Consider the following 16,624-nt stretch of genomic DNA (forward strand, 5'->3'; position numbering starts at 1 on the left):
GCCGGGTAGCCCGGGGCGACCGCGGGGAGGGGAGCGGGGAGGCGTCGGGCGCAGGGCCCGGAGCCGTATCCCCAGCAGGTCAGTGCGGGGCGGGAGGCGTCCGCAGGACGGGAGCCGCGGTCCGGGCTGCGGGGCTCGGCCGGCGCGGCGGCGGCGGGCTGGGGGCTCGGCGGGCAGCGGGGCTCCAGCGAGCGGGGCCTGGGGCGCCCTGGGGTTCAGGGCGGGCTCGGGGGCACGACCTGACCGTGCGGTGGTTGCGGTGGGGAGGAAGCGTGCGCCCACTAAAGCCGGCCCTCCCACGCCGAGCTGCGCCTGCCGGCTGCGACTGCGGCGGGGGATGCTCGCCGCGCGGGTAAGCAGCATCTCCTCGGGCAGCCCGGGACAGCTCKCCAGGGCCGGTCTGCGGCTCCGAGAGGCAGGGACGGGTTTGGTTCGGTGTTGTGGGAGATTTCTGGGTACTTGGCTCTGTTTAGACACTGTTTGCCTGCCTTCATCTTGGACCACGTACCAAAGCGTTTGTAACTAATCATTGTGTCTGCCCGCCTGATGGGCGGCTGAGGCCCAGCAAGGCACAGGGGCTTTCCTGGGCTGCTGGAGCAAATGGGTGGCAGAGGCAGGGAGTGAGCACCAGCCCCTCAGTGTGCACTCCCAGTGCACATGCACTGGCCTGCGCCACTGTCCTGTGATGTGAGATAAAATGTCACCCCACCGCTGTGTCATGTTGTGTCTTGTGCAAGGTCCCCATGCCATCCTGGCCACAGAATCCTCCTCCTGGGAAATACACCTTATGGTGTTAGATATGCTTTGTGCTGGCAGGGGAGAGAAAGGGGAATCTCTCCCTATTTCTCCCTGTAGTTCTGTGATACTGGTGATTTTGAGAGGGCTGGCATGTCAGGGTGATCTAATGCTCTGGCCAAGCTGCTCTCCCTCAGTTTATGACTTCATTCAGATTTGTCTATGGATGAAGGCCCTGCCCTGTCCCTTGCTTGCTTCACCATCCTCACAAGCAGCAGCAGTGTTGTACAGTGGATTTGCTATTCAGAAACCTCCTGAACAGAAGGAGTGTTATCCAGGAGAAAGAGAGAGAGACCTTTGTCTGGCTGACAGATATTATTTCTGCGTGAACATCTTTTTCCTTTTAACTGTTTAGCCACTGTCTCCAGGACTGATGTTCATGCCAACCTTCTCCCCTTTCAGAGAGTTCGGGGGGAGCAGGGTGTGAAGGGAAAACTGGGTGGACAAACAAGATATGAGAAAGCACTTTGCCCCATGTTTGAGATTTACAATGCTGTGTGACTGGTCAGGCTGCCTGTCTGAGCAGAAGAGAGACAACAAAATAAGCCATTTGGGAGAAAAGGTGCTGCTGTAGTGTTTTGCAGTATTTGTTCAGAGGGGAGGGGAGAAAGTGGAAAAAATAGGAAGCGGAAAGACTGAGCCTTATAGCAGACCAGAGCCTTGGCTTTGCTGCCTTCCCTGCTGCCCTGCAAAGTGGTGGTCAAGGCTGGGCAACAGATGGAGAGGGAAGCAGAAGCAGCTCCTTCCGAAAGGATTTGTCTTAAATATCCTGGCAAACAGCCACTGGCATACAAATAAGTAATAAATAAAAGCAGGGAGGCCCCAGCACCCCTGTAGCCTCTGATTCCATAGCACATATGGGCTTTTCTGCCTTCCCTGTGAGCTTAAACCTCTGCCTTCTTCCTGTGGCTTCATGCTGGCTGCTGAAACTCCATTCGAATGCCTTTCAGGTCTTCTGGTTTTTTTTGTTTGTTTTTTTTTGTTTTTTTTTGTTGTTGTTGTTGTTGTTGTTGTTTTTTTGGTTGGTTTTTTTATTATTATTATTATTATAACATTTGAACCGCTCTGTAACTACTCTCCTCTTCAAAGCTTTCCCTGAGGTTAACTATTTCATCTCTGGTTTGGTTTCTGCTGTTGCTGAGGGTGCTGATCAGGGCTGTGCGTAGGCCCTCACAGGTAAATACCATCCTTCTTCCATGCAGAGACTTCTGGCCCGTGGGAACATAAGGCAGATTTCAGCACAGCTTCGGAGCCTGCATCTGCAAAGTTGTAAAAGGAGAAGTGTCTCTGCTTTAAAATATTCCTTGCAGGAATATTTACTCTCGTCTTAGGAGACTTTGAGAGCTTTCCGGAAAGAGCAGGAAGAGGGAGAAGTGTTTCTAACACCCACGAGTGAATTCAATTGATATTAAACTAATCAATCACCTAAATTTCTAGGCGAGCATCAGTGTGCTGTGCAAATGCTGACTCCTCCATGAGTCCTACAAACACCAAAGCCTTCTACTATTGTCACTCCTGTGTTTCTTTCTTATAGTTGCTGTAAATATATTTTGTGTACTTCGCCATAAGTTTGAAGAAAATATTGCATTGCTCATGCACTGTGCTCAGAGCAAAAGCAGGTTTGCTTTGAGATTATTTCAGGGGAAGCCCCTCCAGTCCTAATTTCCTTCAGCTTAGGCTTGAACACATTTAGTTCCTAACCAGCTGTCAACCTCAAGCACAAAAGGTCTTAGAGCTTAAAAAGATCCCACTTGGCATCTACCTGCACTTTAAGGTGCCTAAATATCTTTTCAAAGCTTGTTTGAAGTTACTGCTTCAAATGTGTCTGAGACTGGTAATTTAGGCTGTGATCACACCTTGTTACTAGGTGGGGACTATGTCAGCAGTTTGCTAACACTATTACAACAACAATGGGACAGAGAGTGGTTCACAGCCCTTCCCATCWCCTGGGCCACTATTGTTGCTGGTTAATGGGTGAGAAAGGGTACAGCAGGTCCCCTTGGGCCTCTCTAGAGCAACCAGGAGCGGGGCATGAGCTTACCTCTCCAGCCTGCTGCCTGGTCCTTGTGTCACTGTTRCCTCCCTGGCAGCTCAGCATCGCTTGATCTCACCTCCTGACCAGGTTTGCTTTTTGTGACTCGTCTTGGTGGTTACCTAARCCCCAGTGCTGTCCTGCCTTGCCGTTCTGGTACAGCCCTCTCTTGATGTCTGTGTTGGCTTAAGAGCTGCAGCCATGCTAATGGCTGCAGAGAAAACCTCTTTGCCTGAGAAATTGACTTCCTGATTGAAATTACCATAATGTTGTCCAGCCTCTGAGGAGCATGAGCAATTGTATAGAAGCATTTCAACACTGGAATCAGTTGTGTAGTTCCAARTAGAGTCCCCATGAGAAGCTGGGGGTACCAAGCGGGGATTCTTGCAGTCATAGTTTGAACTTAAATAAAGATGTGTTTAAAATGGGATGCCAGAGCAGGCAGGTTCAGTGCTCCTGTTCAGTGAGAGCATGTGAAAGTTTTGGGTGACCTGATTCCCTTATCCCCAGCACTGAAGTCTTGGGTCTTGTCCTCCACAGATTGGTGGGTGAACTGAGAGGAAGGCAGGATCTGAGCAAGGCAAGCTCCACTGCACCCCCAAGTGCTAAAAGGCAGCTTGTGAGAGGCGGAAAAATATGTCATAGTGTAATTTTGAGTTCCTCTAACAGAGATAGGAAGGGGCCTGCTCTGGCCCTKCTTCATTGGAGAACGCTTTGTTGTTATCTGGGAGTTGGTGGTAGTAGGCAGCTGGGGCAGGAGGTGGAGGAGATTGAGACAATGAGCCCCTTAATGTTCTATGTTGGATGGGCAAGCAGGGACCAAAATTTAGATAAGCTAGAGGTGGGGGCATTAGGGCAAACAACGGTTTTGGAAATGTAGCTGGGGAGTGGCTCCAAGCTGTTGCCCAGAGTGAGCCTGTGATGACCTGAAGCATGATCTGGAGCCTCAAGGTGAACATGCTAGAGAAATGCTCTTGCTGTGCTACCCATGCAGCAAGGTGACCCACACTAAGATTACACACAGACACGGGCTGAGGAGCTGAGATCGTGTGAGGGCTGGCAAGACTCTTGAGGCATGGAAGTAGCTGGCCATGGACCACAGGCACCTGTGCAGCTAGGATCCCAGCCAGCCCTGGGACAACCTCTGCTAACGTGGGGTTTGGGGCACACCTGGCTGGAGGATCTGGTTTCAACAGCAGGTTGGGATGATYTTCTTGGCATGGCTGGGGTTTAAAGCAGTGTTCATACTCAGAGATATTAACAATGTGCTTAGACATGGCCCTGAGGAGCCTCTTTCTAGATGACCCTACTTTGAGAAGGGAAGCGGGGCTACATGACCTCCCTTCAGCCTCAAAGCTTCTGTGCTTATTTGTCCTGTCTTCATCCTGTCACAGTGACAAATTCAGTCACCATGGGGTAATCCCTAAGGCAGCAAGTAGAGAAATGACTRGAAGTTTAGGTTTGCCTGGCTTCCCTTTGTCTGCAAGCAGGGTTCTAGAGGATTCTACAAGACTAGGAGACTGCCAAGACTTGCAGGCTGTAGGCTGGGAACAAGCACTGTTCACTGTGTTTCTAGGCTGCTTTTCTTAGGGAGAGCAGAACTATGTGGAAATACAATGGCAAACAGGACAGAAAAATGAACCAAACTATGTAGGCTTCACAGTTTGGTCTGTGAGCTTCGTTTGGCTCTTGACCTGCTGCTGAATAGGAAGCATGGATTAAAGTCAGGACTTAAATTAATGATCAGAAAGCCATGACCTAAGTACCTGTTTTTAATCTCACTGTGTTTGTACACCGCTGCTCTTTTCCTAAGGACAAGTTGATTCTCAGTGATGAACATGATGTGGTGCTTAGGGCTGAGCAGGAAGCTGCACTGTGCTTAATTGAGTGGGTTTATAGCTAACATATGTCTTTTTTTGATGCTTAATGTCTGTATTTCTTGCATTACAAAATGGTGAGTGATGCATTTCTTATTAGATATCACTTGATTTTTTATTATAAATTTGGTGCAGCTGTATTGAAGTGGAATATGAAGTCCAATTCAAAATGCAGAATGTGAGCATTTAAAAGGCGGTTTCTAGTTGGTTAAATAAAGCTGCTTAAAATGTATGAGTCCATGAAGAAAAGAGAATATGTATATGAAGACATTATTTATATGTGTAATTAATTTAACAATACTATATTGGTATACTCTTTGTATTACTATAATACTGTATCATAGGAACAGAATTTTATTATTGGAGATACAAGTTACTGCCAGTGATATAACCTGATTATTTCTGGCATTTAAATATTCAGAACTAGTAGAGATTATCCTCTCACAGTTCGTCTTCATTGGGCTTTGAAAGGGAACCAGGCTTTCCTGCATTAATCTGCAGTGGTTTTTTCAGAATTTTTACTAAACTAATCAGTGTACTAAGTTAATTGAAACATTTTTCCCCTCTACTTTCACAAAAGGTTGCTGCTGTCAGAGCCACTTTTGCAGTTCATCAGGCTTTAGTTCCAGGTGCTCAGCCACTGAGTGGATCTGGCAGCAAGGACATAYTACGTGAATTTCTAGTGACTTATTTTTTGCTGATGAGAGAGATCTGAGGTCTTAGCATGTAGGGTTTAAGATTTTTCAGTTTTAAATTGGCTGTCTTTTTAATTTAAAAAGTTTTTGTTCCGATAAAATCTGATTACTTTTCAGTCAGGTGTATGTTTCCAAGAGTCATAATTCTTTTATTTGTTCTGGGTCCAAGTCCTCTTTATTGCTTTTTCCTTTCATATTACTTCTGCTAATCTTTTCATCAGGCAGTTTCATTTGATTTTTCTGTTGGGAGGTTTTCATAAAGCTTAATTTTCTTTTATCCACGTTTTTAATTTCTTACATTTTCTTTCACAAAATTTCATCAAATTCTTCCTTCTTTAGAAACAAAAAAAAMCCCAACAAAGGGAATACTGATAATAATTGTGATATTGGCTGTGTAACGTTCTGAGAATGGTGYATTTCAAAGGCTTTTCTGTTTTATGTGGGCAGTGTTTATGTGCAGGSCAGGGGATGGCTGCCTGAGGAGTGGTCAGCAGAGTGGGCAATTCAGCACAGGGGCTGCCAGCCCTTCCCTGAGCACCAGCCTGGCTGTGCAGCCCTGGGTGCAGGGAAGGCAGGTGTGTGAAGAGAAGCCAGGGACAGTATCTCTACCTCCCCTCCCATTTTTCCCATGATCCTAGACAGCCTTTTTTCAAGGCTGAATTGCCCATGAAGTGTCTCTGATGCTGCCTTTTGGATGCACCTTGTTTGAAAAGATGCACCCCCCCCAGCAAACCTGCCAGGCTGGGCTTGCAGCCCCTACGCAGTGTTGAGCTGTGTGCTCTTGCAGGGCAAAAAGCTTGCAGGTCACTCTGTGACCACCTCGCTGCCAAATCTGCCATCTGTCTCACATCCTCTGGGTGATGCTGTGCCTCCCAGCCCACGGCTTCTCCAATGCCTTGTCCCTTTCCCAGCTCGACTGCTGTACATGTCCAGATATGACCCCTCCCTCTCTGCCTGAAGGGAAAGAWACAATTTCTTGTGTTTTTCTCCTTCACATCTGTCACTCCCAACACCCATTGCGCCGGTGTGGGCAGCTGCTGGCCATTGRGCATAGCCAGAGCGGGCAGGACAACAGCACAGTGGGTGTGGACAGTGCCGGCCTGCATCACTGGCACAACAGAGTCTGTTTGCTGACCATCTGTGTCCCACTCATCCCCTGTGCTGGGCCACTCACCTGTGACAGTGTTTGTGGGGGCAGGGGGTGGGTCATGAACCTCAGTCTTCATCCTGAAAGTACTATGATCTCCTTCTTATCTCTGGTACTCCAGGGCCATTTGACTCACCAGCTTCTTTCCATGAGAGGAGATGAGAGCAGGCTGGTGGGTGTGAGGGGCTGCCTGCTCTGCTTTGCTTGGCTCTGCTGTGCCCTGCAGCAGGTACATGATTGTAGCTGTGCTCAGGTGTTGTGGGGAAGGGAAATTCCCAGGGTTGATGCAAGTGATGGGGACAAGACTTGTCACTATACACGAGCACCTTTCACACTGGAAGGAGGTCAAAACAGTTATACTTTGCAGAGCCACATGTCTGCAGCTCCACATGTGCCTGGGAGAGCTGCCTTCCTTCCTGGCTGCAGCAGCAACTTCCTTCTCATCTTCCCCAAAGGCTGCGTGGGCTGCAGAGACAACTGGATGTGTGCCCCAGCGACCGGAGGAGAGTGACTACCTGCTTTTTCCACTTCCCTGGTGAAAAGCAGCACCAGGATTGCCCTGCATGGTGTATACCATCAAAAGCTTTCCTTTCCCTTTGATGCAYTATTGACTCAAACCATTGTGCTGAGTGCTAATCCCTGTGGCACGGCTGGATGCAACTAGCAGAGCTGGATGTGACCGGCCCAGCGCTGCCGGGGCCATCCCCACTTGTGCAACCCACTGGTGCCAGAGCCTTCGCTGAGCTGCCAGCTCCCATGCTCTCAGGGCAGCATGATTCATCCCAGTCATATGGTGTTACCCAAAACTGCTCGGAAGCTGGGCAAAGGTGGGAGGAAAGCTMTGACAAGGCCAGGATTGGCGAATGGTTGTGCTCTTGGCCTCCTGTTGCAGCCCAAACCTCACTCTGCTCTTGGCACTGAGCACAAGCAATAGAAATATTCTAGCTCTGAAGATGCTCTAAAATAATATTTTGTGTGTATGTGTATGTATATATATGTAGTGTTGTAATCCACTGCCTGGCACCTTGTGGCACTGTGAAAAATGCCTGTGACTSACAGTGACAGCTTCAGTATGGGCCCTGACCAAGGCACAATTACTCCTGGTTTCTGTACAGGTTTCCACAATTGAGTAGTTTTCCCAGTGGAGGTGGCACTTTCCCTCACAAAGGCCTTAAAATCCTCCTCTGTGTGAGCACTGTAACCTGGGGGGCAGAAGAAGCAATCTGCCTGTGAATGCCTGGCATCCCACCACCTTTGCCGCCTTGCTGAGAGGTGCCTTCCTTGGTCCTCAATGCCAAACGGGACCTCCTCTGCTAAAGTGGCTGTGTATGGGGGCACATGCTGTGGTTTTGGAGCTGGCAGGCGATAAGGAACCCAGAAATACCCTTCCCTAGGGCCAGCTGCTGCCGTGTCCCTCAGTCACACAGGCATCAGGGGCTGGGATTTGTCCTTATCTGTGTGTATCATCATTAATTAATTGCAAGTGCAGGGGTTGTTCTGGGGACTGTGAGCAGCATGCAACAGCCCAGCTTGGAGCAGGGATCTGATGGTACCAGTGTCTCTCTACTTTTTTCTGAAATACTGTTTTTCTGAGCGGACATGCATGTGCATGCGTATAGGTTAACTGAGAACCCCAGGATGATACCCTGCCCCTTTCCCACTTGTGAGCTACCTAGGTCTCTGTTCCCTGAAGTGAACCCTGGCTTTGTCATAGCATAATTAAAAAGTTTGGGTTGAAAAGGACCTTTAAATGTCTTCTAGTCCAACGCCCATGCAATGAGCGTGGGCATCTTCAATTTGACCAGGTTGCCCAAGGCCCTGTTCGACCTGACCTTGAATGTTTCCAGGCATGGGGTATCTGCCATCTCTGTGGGCAACTTGTGTTGCCAGTGTTTCACCATCCTCAACTTAGAAAATTTCTTTCTTATATCAGGTCTGAATCGACCCTCTTTTAGTTTAAAACCATGTCACTGCAACACCTATTAAGTCTGTTCCTGTCTTTATGATAAGGCCCCTTTYCCATCTCTCTGTTCCCAGCCATCACCTAGCAGGTGCCCAGCAGCTCCCTGCTCTCTGCTTGGACTGGGCCTGGCCCTGGTAATCCTTTGTGCACCTGCAAGGGTGCATGATACTCTGGGGAGCTTGCAGCCCCATTAGCTCATGTTTGCTTGCTGCATTGCACACACAAAGTGTGGTGTGAGGGGCTGTGTGCACAGCAGGAGAGTGAAATGCAAACTAAATATGGGTTAGAGCCAACCTGCACTGGCAGCTTAGTGAAATGTGGCAAAAATGGCTGGGGGTGGAATAAATAAATTCCGCTCCGATTCTTCCTTCCCAATCTCAGTGCGCTGGCTCCAGCAGCTGCTGGCTCGCACATGTGCGGAGGAGGCTCTGGAGAAGGGCTGCTCTGTGCACAGCATCTCCCACGCACTGGCCCAAACAAATCTCCCTGGCTGCAGATCTCACTGTAAGCACTGTTTGCTCTCGGTTCCTGGGGTTTGGCTTTTTGCTGCCATGGAGCACTGCAGCAAGGCAATGCTGCCCTCTCGGTCCACAGCATCCCTGCAGGAGAAGGGGCTTATGCAGGTGGCTGTTAGGAAGGCCACAACAGTTGTCCTGCAGAGAGTCCCAAGAGAGGCTGGGGACTGGGATGCCTTCTCATTCAAAAACTTCATGGAACTTAGTCTGTCCAAGTGCCGAAAACCTACCCTGCTTGGTGGTGCTGGGGAAGAAGGGGAGRGCAGAGCTGTGGGTGATGTGGCATTCTCCACAGGGACACATAGCAGGGGAGGGGTTTGTGTTGGTTTCAGGTGAGTCCCTGGGGCGCCATGACCCTGCATAGGGTTTCCTGAAGGTAGTGGCAACCTGCCACTCCTGAGTGCAGAAAAACTTGCTTAGCTCCCCAAAACGGGGTCAGTCTCTGCCTCCTAGTGGGTAATAATATTTAGATGCACAATGTTGGCCGGGCAGTTTGGGAATGGGGAAGTGTTGGCGATAGGAGCARCAGTGCCAAAGGCAGGCTCACCTCTGAGGGGAAGGACCTCACTGTGGGCTTTGCATCCCCAGGGCCTGGGTGGGCTCGTGGGCTGGCTCTTTCCCCAGCCTTCCTGCCCTGGCTGGCAGTGAGCCTGGCAGGCATTTGTACTCCTCAGTGGGAGTGCAGTGCCAGAGCTTATTGGTAGGGAAGATTAAGTTTCTCTATACTATTTTAAAGCAGGTTTGTCTTATGCTGTCATGCATTTACATTCATTTTCTCATTGAGTGGTGGGTGTGGGTGTGAGATGGAGTAGGATCAGTGAGAATATGAGTCCTCCTGACCTCTCTGAGTGATCATATCTTCATTGGCAATGACAAAACTAGTATTCRAGCAGGCGTTTTGTACCTGTTGGGAGTCATCTGTTGCTGCAGGATGGTCCTTTGCCTCCAAASCTTACTAACCCCAGCACAGCATCAGAATGACCCTTGTTTGAAAGATGTCTGTGATTTGCAATGGGCTATCAGAGCAGCCTAGTGTATGTCCCATGTCTTGCCGGGATGGGGTCTTCTGCTGTTGAGTTGTCTGTCTCATGCCTTCACAGGGTGTGGGCACAGCAGTCACACCACTGTCAATGAGCCCTGCCCAGGGATGCTGCTGTCATCTCTTTGCTTTTTGGACCTGGAGGCCATGAATCTTAGGAGGGAAGGTTGAAGAAAGAGCCAGGGAGGAATGCCTTGGACTTCCGTGGGGTTTTGGAGGGCTGTGTCTCTGGTCTCATCCCCTCTGTGCTCATACCCTTTGGGGACAGATGTGGCCCATGGTGTGCCTGTTGTCCCGTGCACCAAGCTACAGAAATGGAGAGGTCACTGTGCCCTGTGGTGCCAAAACTGCTGGGGTGTGTGCTTTTGATGAGCCTTTCCCCATACTGAGGCACTTGGTTAGCCATGCTGAGTCAGTGGCAGTGGCTTAGGTTTCCTGCCCTCCCTGTCACTGCAGTCCTGCAAGGTCAGTTACCACAGTCCTGCAGGGTGGGATTCTGGATGTTTTGCCTCCCTGCTGGTCCTGTGCACATGAGGGCATGAACCTGATCTCCCTGTTACAGCCCTCCTTGTTTTTCCTCCCACAGCCTGGCCACAATCTACTTGTGGTGGATGTAGAGGCAGTCAGGTAGCATAGACGCTTGTTTTCTAGGTCAAGGTCCTCAGCCTGGCTTTTCTGTGTGGCCACAGACTGCTCCACCAGCAACCCTATGCCCTGGCTGCCCTCTGGCCAGCCAAAGTCAGTAATCCCATGCCTGCCAGGGTGGGATGCGAAGGCTGGATGAGCGTAGGCATGCTGGGAAACCCAGTTTAGTCATCTCAATGCTCCCAAGACTGTTTTGATGTTTTGCTACTCCAGCTGTCCATGAATCCCCTAGCAAATGAGTTTGCTGGCAGGATGCTTCAAGGGAAAGACAAATTATGAAAAATTGCATTCGCATAAAAGACATGTCTTATTTTTAATTGGAAATCTGATTCTCTGGATTAGTGCCCACCCAACCGGAGAGAAGAAACATATGCTGATGTATCAACAAAACAAAGAGGGCACTGAATATTCAAGGCAAACCTTACACACACTGAAAATGCTTTGTAGAAATTACCCAGCAAATCAGTTTCAATGGCATATCTCATGCATCACTATCCATTCACAGCCCACAAAGAGGAGAAATGATTGCTCTACACATTTTCTGACTTTTTTCTGACCCTATTTTAATATCTTTTCTCTACATAAGACCTGTAATAGATAGACCGTCTATTGAAATTTGTGCCTTTATGTATTGCTTTATTTTCCCGTCCACTCCTGTGTTTCTTGACTGGTCCATTGCTGTCACTTCTCCAGCACAGTGGCTGCYCTGAGGGACATCTGTCTGTGGTCGGTATCTAGAGGCCCTGCCTCATACACAGCTAATGGGAAACTGTCCGGACACCTTCTGGAAATGAAGGTACCCAGCCAGCTCTGTTATTCCCAGCAGCACTTGTTCCTTTGGCCCCTAAAAATTGGGAAAAGCACAATGGCAGTGGCATAGCTGGGAACAGGAACTGGTTTGGTGATGCTGCGGGTTTTGTTGAACCTTTCAGATATTATTGCAGAGCACCATCACCTGAGTATTGGAAAATTCTGGATTTTCTCATATGTGTGATGTGAAAATTTAGCTTAGGCATTTTAGCAATGACTTGAGGTGTAACCTGCAGTGTCCATGTGATCTCTCACTCTAGGTACCAAAAAACTTACTTTTCTGACCAGAGAGAGTTTGAACATATCCTACAAGTTTGAGTTCAAGCTGTTCTTGGTGCACGTGAGCAGAAATCTCCTCTCGCTGTTTCTGCTGCATGTGCTGTTCCCAGAACATATACATGACTTACTTTTAGCTGGTTGCTCCCAATAGTTATTTTAGTGGTAACACTGCAGCTATATAATTTGCATAAGCTCTTCTGAGAGCAGCACCATAAAAGGTGAGGCTAGCTGGAACAAATGGTCTAGAGAAGTACTGGTTTGGGTATTTGGAGGTGAGTTTCTGTGGTTATCTGGCGATGAAAAGACCAGTGAAAAGGCAGGAGAGTGTCTTGAGATCAGGAGGTGCTGTGTTTACCGGCGTGAGCGTGACATGGCAGCTCCTTTGAACTCCTTTGGAGTTGGAGGTGCTTAAGAGAGAGGGGACAGAGCTGACTGGGTCTGCAAGTATCTTCTGCTCCTGCAATTTTCTGTGCAGTCTGGCATTCAGCCAGCAATGCTGTGTGGAGAGAAACGAATGGGTTGGGCTGGGAGGGTGAAGGCTTCCATTTGGGAAGCAGGAGTTTTTTTCACCCTTTCGCATTTCTGGGCAGGAGAGCTTGGAGCAGAACATGCTAGTACCATCTSCAGGAGGCACCCATTTATTTTGGTCACCAGGAGCAAAATGTCTGCTATGGGAGAGAAGGGGATAGCAACAAGGACTTGATAGAGAAACACAACTTGTACAGATCTGTGTGAAAATCCCCCTCACCCTGCCATCCTCTGACAGGATGTTCCTCCTACGAGCGTGAAACTGGTGCCTAGAAACAAGCTGCGGGATTTTACCACTGGGTAGTGGAGTGGTAGTGACTGAGAAGGGACTTGGAGGTTGCTAAGGGTCTCCTTGTTTATTTGCTGATGGTCTTATAGCTCCCTCAGTCAGAGAAACACTCTCCTTGTTAACAAAAAGGCAGTGAATTATTTAGCAGCTGAAAATGCCAGATGGCAATGGCTCTGCTGCTTACAGGAGGATGGGAGAGAAGGAGACATGCACACGGAACAGGGAACAGATTGAGAGCATTTCCATAGCAAAGAGCAGACCCTGGCCAGAGGTCCTAGTGGCCCAGGTGGTTGCCTGATGGCAAGCAGGAGGCAGCAAGCCAAGGCAAACAGCTGCTGCTTGCCAGCATAGCCCCCTCACTTCCCACAGGTCTCCTGTTCTGTGTTGGGGCCATTATCCTGATGGGACCCTTGAAGTACAGGCGTCCCAGCCTTGGCTAGGAGGCAGGCYGTGACTGAGGACACTGCAGGCAGGCTTTGCCAGCCCATCTGTCACTTCATACCTGGGTGCAAGGGTCAGCCCCACATCTACTGGGACTCTCTTTGGAGAAGTATCAGCGTATCTCAAGTGACCTGGCGGTTCTTTTGAAAGGTACACTAATGTTCAGCTGTCCTAGCTTGGGCAGTAATGCCTTCAGACTCCATAGACTGGACAGATGGATGTGTATATGGATAGGGACCTCCAAGGAGAGCTGAAGATGCAGCATGGACAGGTCTGTAGCAGACACTGGAGCCTATGGCTCAGGTGACACTGCACCATTTGCACAGGAAGAGGGACTGCTGTGAGTCTGCATGTCCTGGGGAACTTGGTGCCTGTAGCTCAGTGGCTTCTGACATCCCTTCAAGCCATCTATGCAGATAGTCAGATGCCAGCCTAATCCTGCAGTGGTGTGAGATTCAGGCCCTTCTGGGCTCAGAGCCTTGGTCCATTCGTCCCGGCCACTCTTAGCCTTCCAGTGGACATCATTCTTTGAGATGGCATTTATGTTTCAGAAATTAAGAAAATAGCAAGGCACCATCTTTTTGTTTGTGTTTAGTTTGGAACTGCAAGTACCACGAGTAGTTCTTAAATTCTTCAGCCCTCTGGAGAGCTTGGGTTGAGAATCCCTTGGGAATCCTCAGTGTCCAGGCTGTCAGACTTTTTTTTTTTAATCAACTCTTGTATTTGAATACCTTCTTCCTCTTCAAGTTTTCCTTTCCCTACATAAAGAGATCAAAGAGTCAGTCTCTAAGGTGTGCAACATGTGTCAACTCCTGCACCAGCACTMTTGTCCTGCCCACTCTGGTCAGCTGTGGGATGGGGATGTCTAGGTTCCTTGTGAGCTTCAGGACAGGACTAATCTCCTCAAGCAGCAAACTGCAAGGTCTAGGAGAGAGAGACTGAGGCCACAGCAGTGCATAGAAAATCAGGTGCTGTTGTAGTTTCCCATCTGTCACACTGACACAACACAAGTTAATGTTTCCTAATGAAAGCAAATCTATGTAGAGTTCAGGAATATCCCCTTTCTAAGCCAAGTMATTTTCTGTTTGCTGTCTCTCTGCTCCCCAAGGACCTCCCAATTAAGTTTCCTTTAGTGTTGAAGAAGAGTTGATCCTCTTTGGTCTTGGTAGAAAAAGCTGCCATGGACAGTTTGCGTCTCCAGATCCCTGGAGGTCCCATCTGTCTTTGTTTGCATTCTTCTCTGTTGCTTAATCAAACCATGGGTCCTGCCAGTGAGGACTTTAACCTGTGGTATCAGCTCCTGGGGAAGGTGGCAGGAACCGTGGCATTTAGGGTTTTGAGATGCTAGCTCTTCTGAAATGATCAAGATATCTCAGAAGGAGCAATTCTGCTTGGGTGGAAAGATGAAAGGGAGGTCCCATGACTCCTGAGTCACACAGATYGAGATGATGGATGAGGACAGCAGATTTAGGGATATTCCAAAGGCAGTAGACACCTGGCTGTGGGGAGAGAGGCAAGTACAGCCCCAGAAGCCCAGTTGTCAATATCATCATTGCTGTTTTTTTTCAGAAACTCAGACAAATGCTTCAGCTTCTCATTCCTGCCTGCTGACCACACCAGGGTGGCCATGACTCAACCCAGCCCTCAGCACTGAGGGGCAGAGGCAAGAGGCAGTGAGAGACCTGTCTCAGGTATGACGGAGGCAACCAAATAGCATGGGGTTTAATGGGGTGGGGAAAGGGCAGGAAGTAGCTGTGAGATTTCTTCAGCAACACCCTCTGCCTTGTGTCCCACAACYTCTCCCTGGGAGTGACTGGGACTGGGGAAGCTCCGAGGTCATCACCCAGTCCTTCCCTGTCCCTACCCTTAGTGAGCTCCTCAGACCTTGATGGAGGAGAACTGGAAGAGCCATGGCCCCTTTTCAAGCAAAGGCTTCTCCAGCCACGGGCCTGCCTCTGTGTTGCAGGGTGAGAGCCCACGACAGCGCTGATGGAGAGCACATACTCGATGGAGCCAGCACCTGATGGTGCTGGCCTTTCCTCGCTGGATGTGCTCATCTTCCTGGATGCGCCGGTGAACAGCACAGAGGAGCAGTGCTTCAGCGCCCACTCCCGCAGCACTGTCCTGGAAGGGCTGCCGTTTGGTGGTGTGCCCACCGTGCTCGCCATCAACTTCATCCTCTGGCTGGTGAGTGGGCCAGGAGGCCGCCATTTCTAGGGGCTCTGCAGCCCCTGCATGCCTGACAGCCACACACAAATGCAGCCAGTTGCACTGATGCTCCTGGCTGACTGGGAGCAGGGACAAGTGCAAGGGTCCAAGGACTTTGCCCACATCTGGTGGGCAGCAGGGGACACTTGGGCAGCACTGGTGAGATCATGGATCAGGAACGGTTTGTGGCAAGAGTTTTGCACAAGCTTGGGCTCGTGAGTGAAAGAGCAGAGAGGAGGGATATGGGAAGATCCCATGGGGTGAGATCCTGCAGCAAAACTCCACTTTTCKTTCTTCTTCTTCCAGCTTCTCCTTCTGGTCTTCTCATGTCTTCGGAAAGCAGCTTGGGACTATGGRCGCCTGGCACTGCTGATGGACAATGACAGGTGAGGAGGATGCAAAACTGCTGCAGGCAATGCCTCCATTGTTTTAAAGAGGGCTGGAAGGAAGGCTAGCACTGCAGGGTGACACTCAGGGAAGTTGTTTCAGGTGTTTCTGCCCTCCTTCCCACAGGGAATGAATGGGCTGGTGCTCCACTTTCCCCTGAAGACACAGCCACCGTCTGCTGCAGGGAGTGGAAAAGCCCAGGCCAGCTTGCATTCCCTCTAGCATTTGGTGACAGTGCTCTTGATGCCATTGAGGGCACTGTTCCGGGAAGGACAAAGGCCCGAGAGCTGCTTTTGAGTGGGGATTGTGCCACTGCCTGTTCTCCTGCCACTCTCCTGGGATGAACAGGACTGGCTGGTGGAGGGGGCAGAGGGAGACACACAGCAGTAACGCCATTCTTCAAATTGCCTGGCCCATCATTTAGGCTAGGTGCAGTATTCCACAAAAATAAGCAGTGTTCTGGTAAAAATAGAGCCCAGACCATATTTCCAGGTGGGCTGTTCTGCCCACCGGAGCCTGCCTGCTCACCTGGGGCAACAAAGCATCTTTCTTTGCACAGGCAGGTGCACACAGGAGGGCTCTGTGCTAGGCTGGGCAACCCACAAGAGCAAGCTCTGTTAAAGTCCCTCTCCTGCCTTTTCCCCTCTCCAGCTGCTCTTAGCTTCAGAGGAATCTGGAGCTGAGTCTGTCAATGAATAGGTGATGTTTCCATTCACCAGTGAGATCAAAGGGCAATCAAGACTTAAAATGCAAGCTCTAATTGCATTCTTTTTTACTGTAAAATCATTTGAAACATCTGATAACAGTGGAATAGAAAATATCTGGTTCARCAGTCCCTTGTAGTGGAACTAAGGCTGCTTCTTCATGAGCCACCCCATCATGGGTCAGGGCCACGAAGAAGCTGGGGAGACTTGTTGGTGCAGAGCAGCAAGTTGCAACCTCTTTGTCCCAAGTCCAGCACTGTTCCAGCCCCA

The 16,624-nt window shown here is 49.7% G+C and overlaps 1 protein-coding gene across 2 annotated transcripts in view; it reads left to right on the plus strand.

Moving 5' to 3' along the window:
* Positions 1–16,624, plus strand: part of TMEM63C (transmembrane protein 63C) — a 28,689-nt gene that overhangs the window by 522 nt on the left and 11,543 nt on the right. Inside the window, exons 1-4 of one of the 2 annotated variants that reach the window (XM_057378321.1) lie at positions 7–78; positions 14,625–14,746; positions 15,022–15,242; positions 15,570–15,649. In XM_057378321.1, coding sequence (XP_057234304.1) covers positions 15,045–15,242; positions 15,570–15,649 — 278 coding nt within the window. In that variant the 5' untranslated portion in view covers positions 7–78; positions 14,625–14,746; positions 15,022–15,044. Of the gene's footprint in view, positions 1–6; positions 79–14,624; positions 14,747–15,021; positions 15,243–15,569; positions 15,650–16,624 lie in introns of those variants that run through there. The other variant, XM_057378405.1, reaches the window with a different exon arrangement.

Source organism: Malurus melanocephalus, unplaced genomic scaffold (genome assembly GCF_030028575.1).
Source record: "Malurus melanocephalus ecotype Western Australia unplaced genomic scaffold, MMel_1.1 scaffold_0, whole genome shotgun sequence".
NCBI lineage: Eukaryota > Metazoa > Chordata > Aves > Passeriformes > Maluridae > Malurus > Malurus melanocephalus.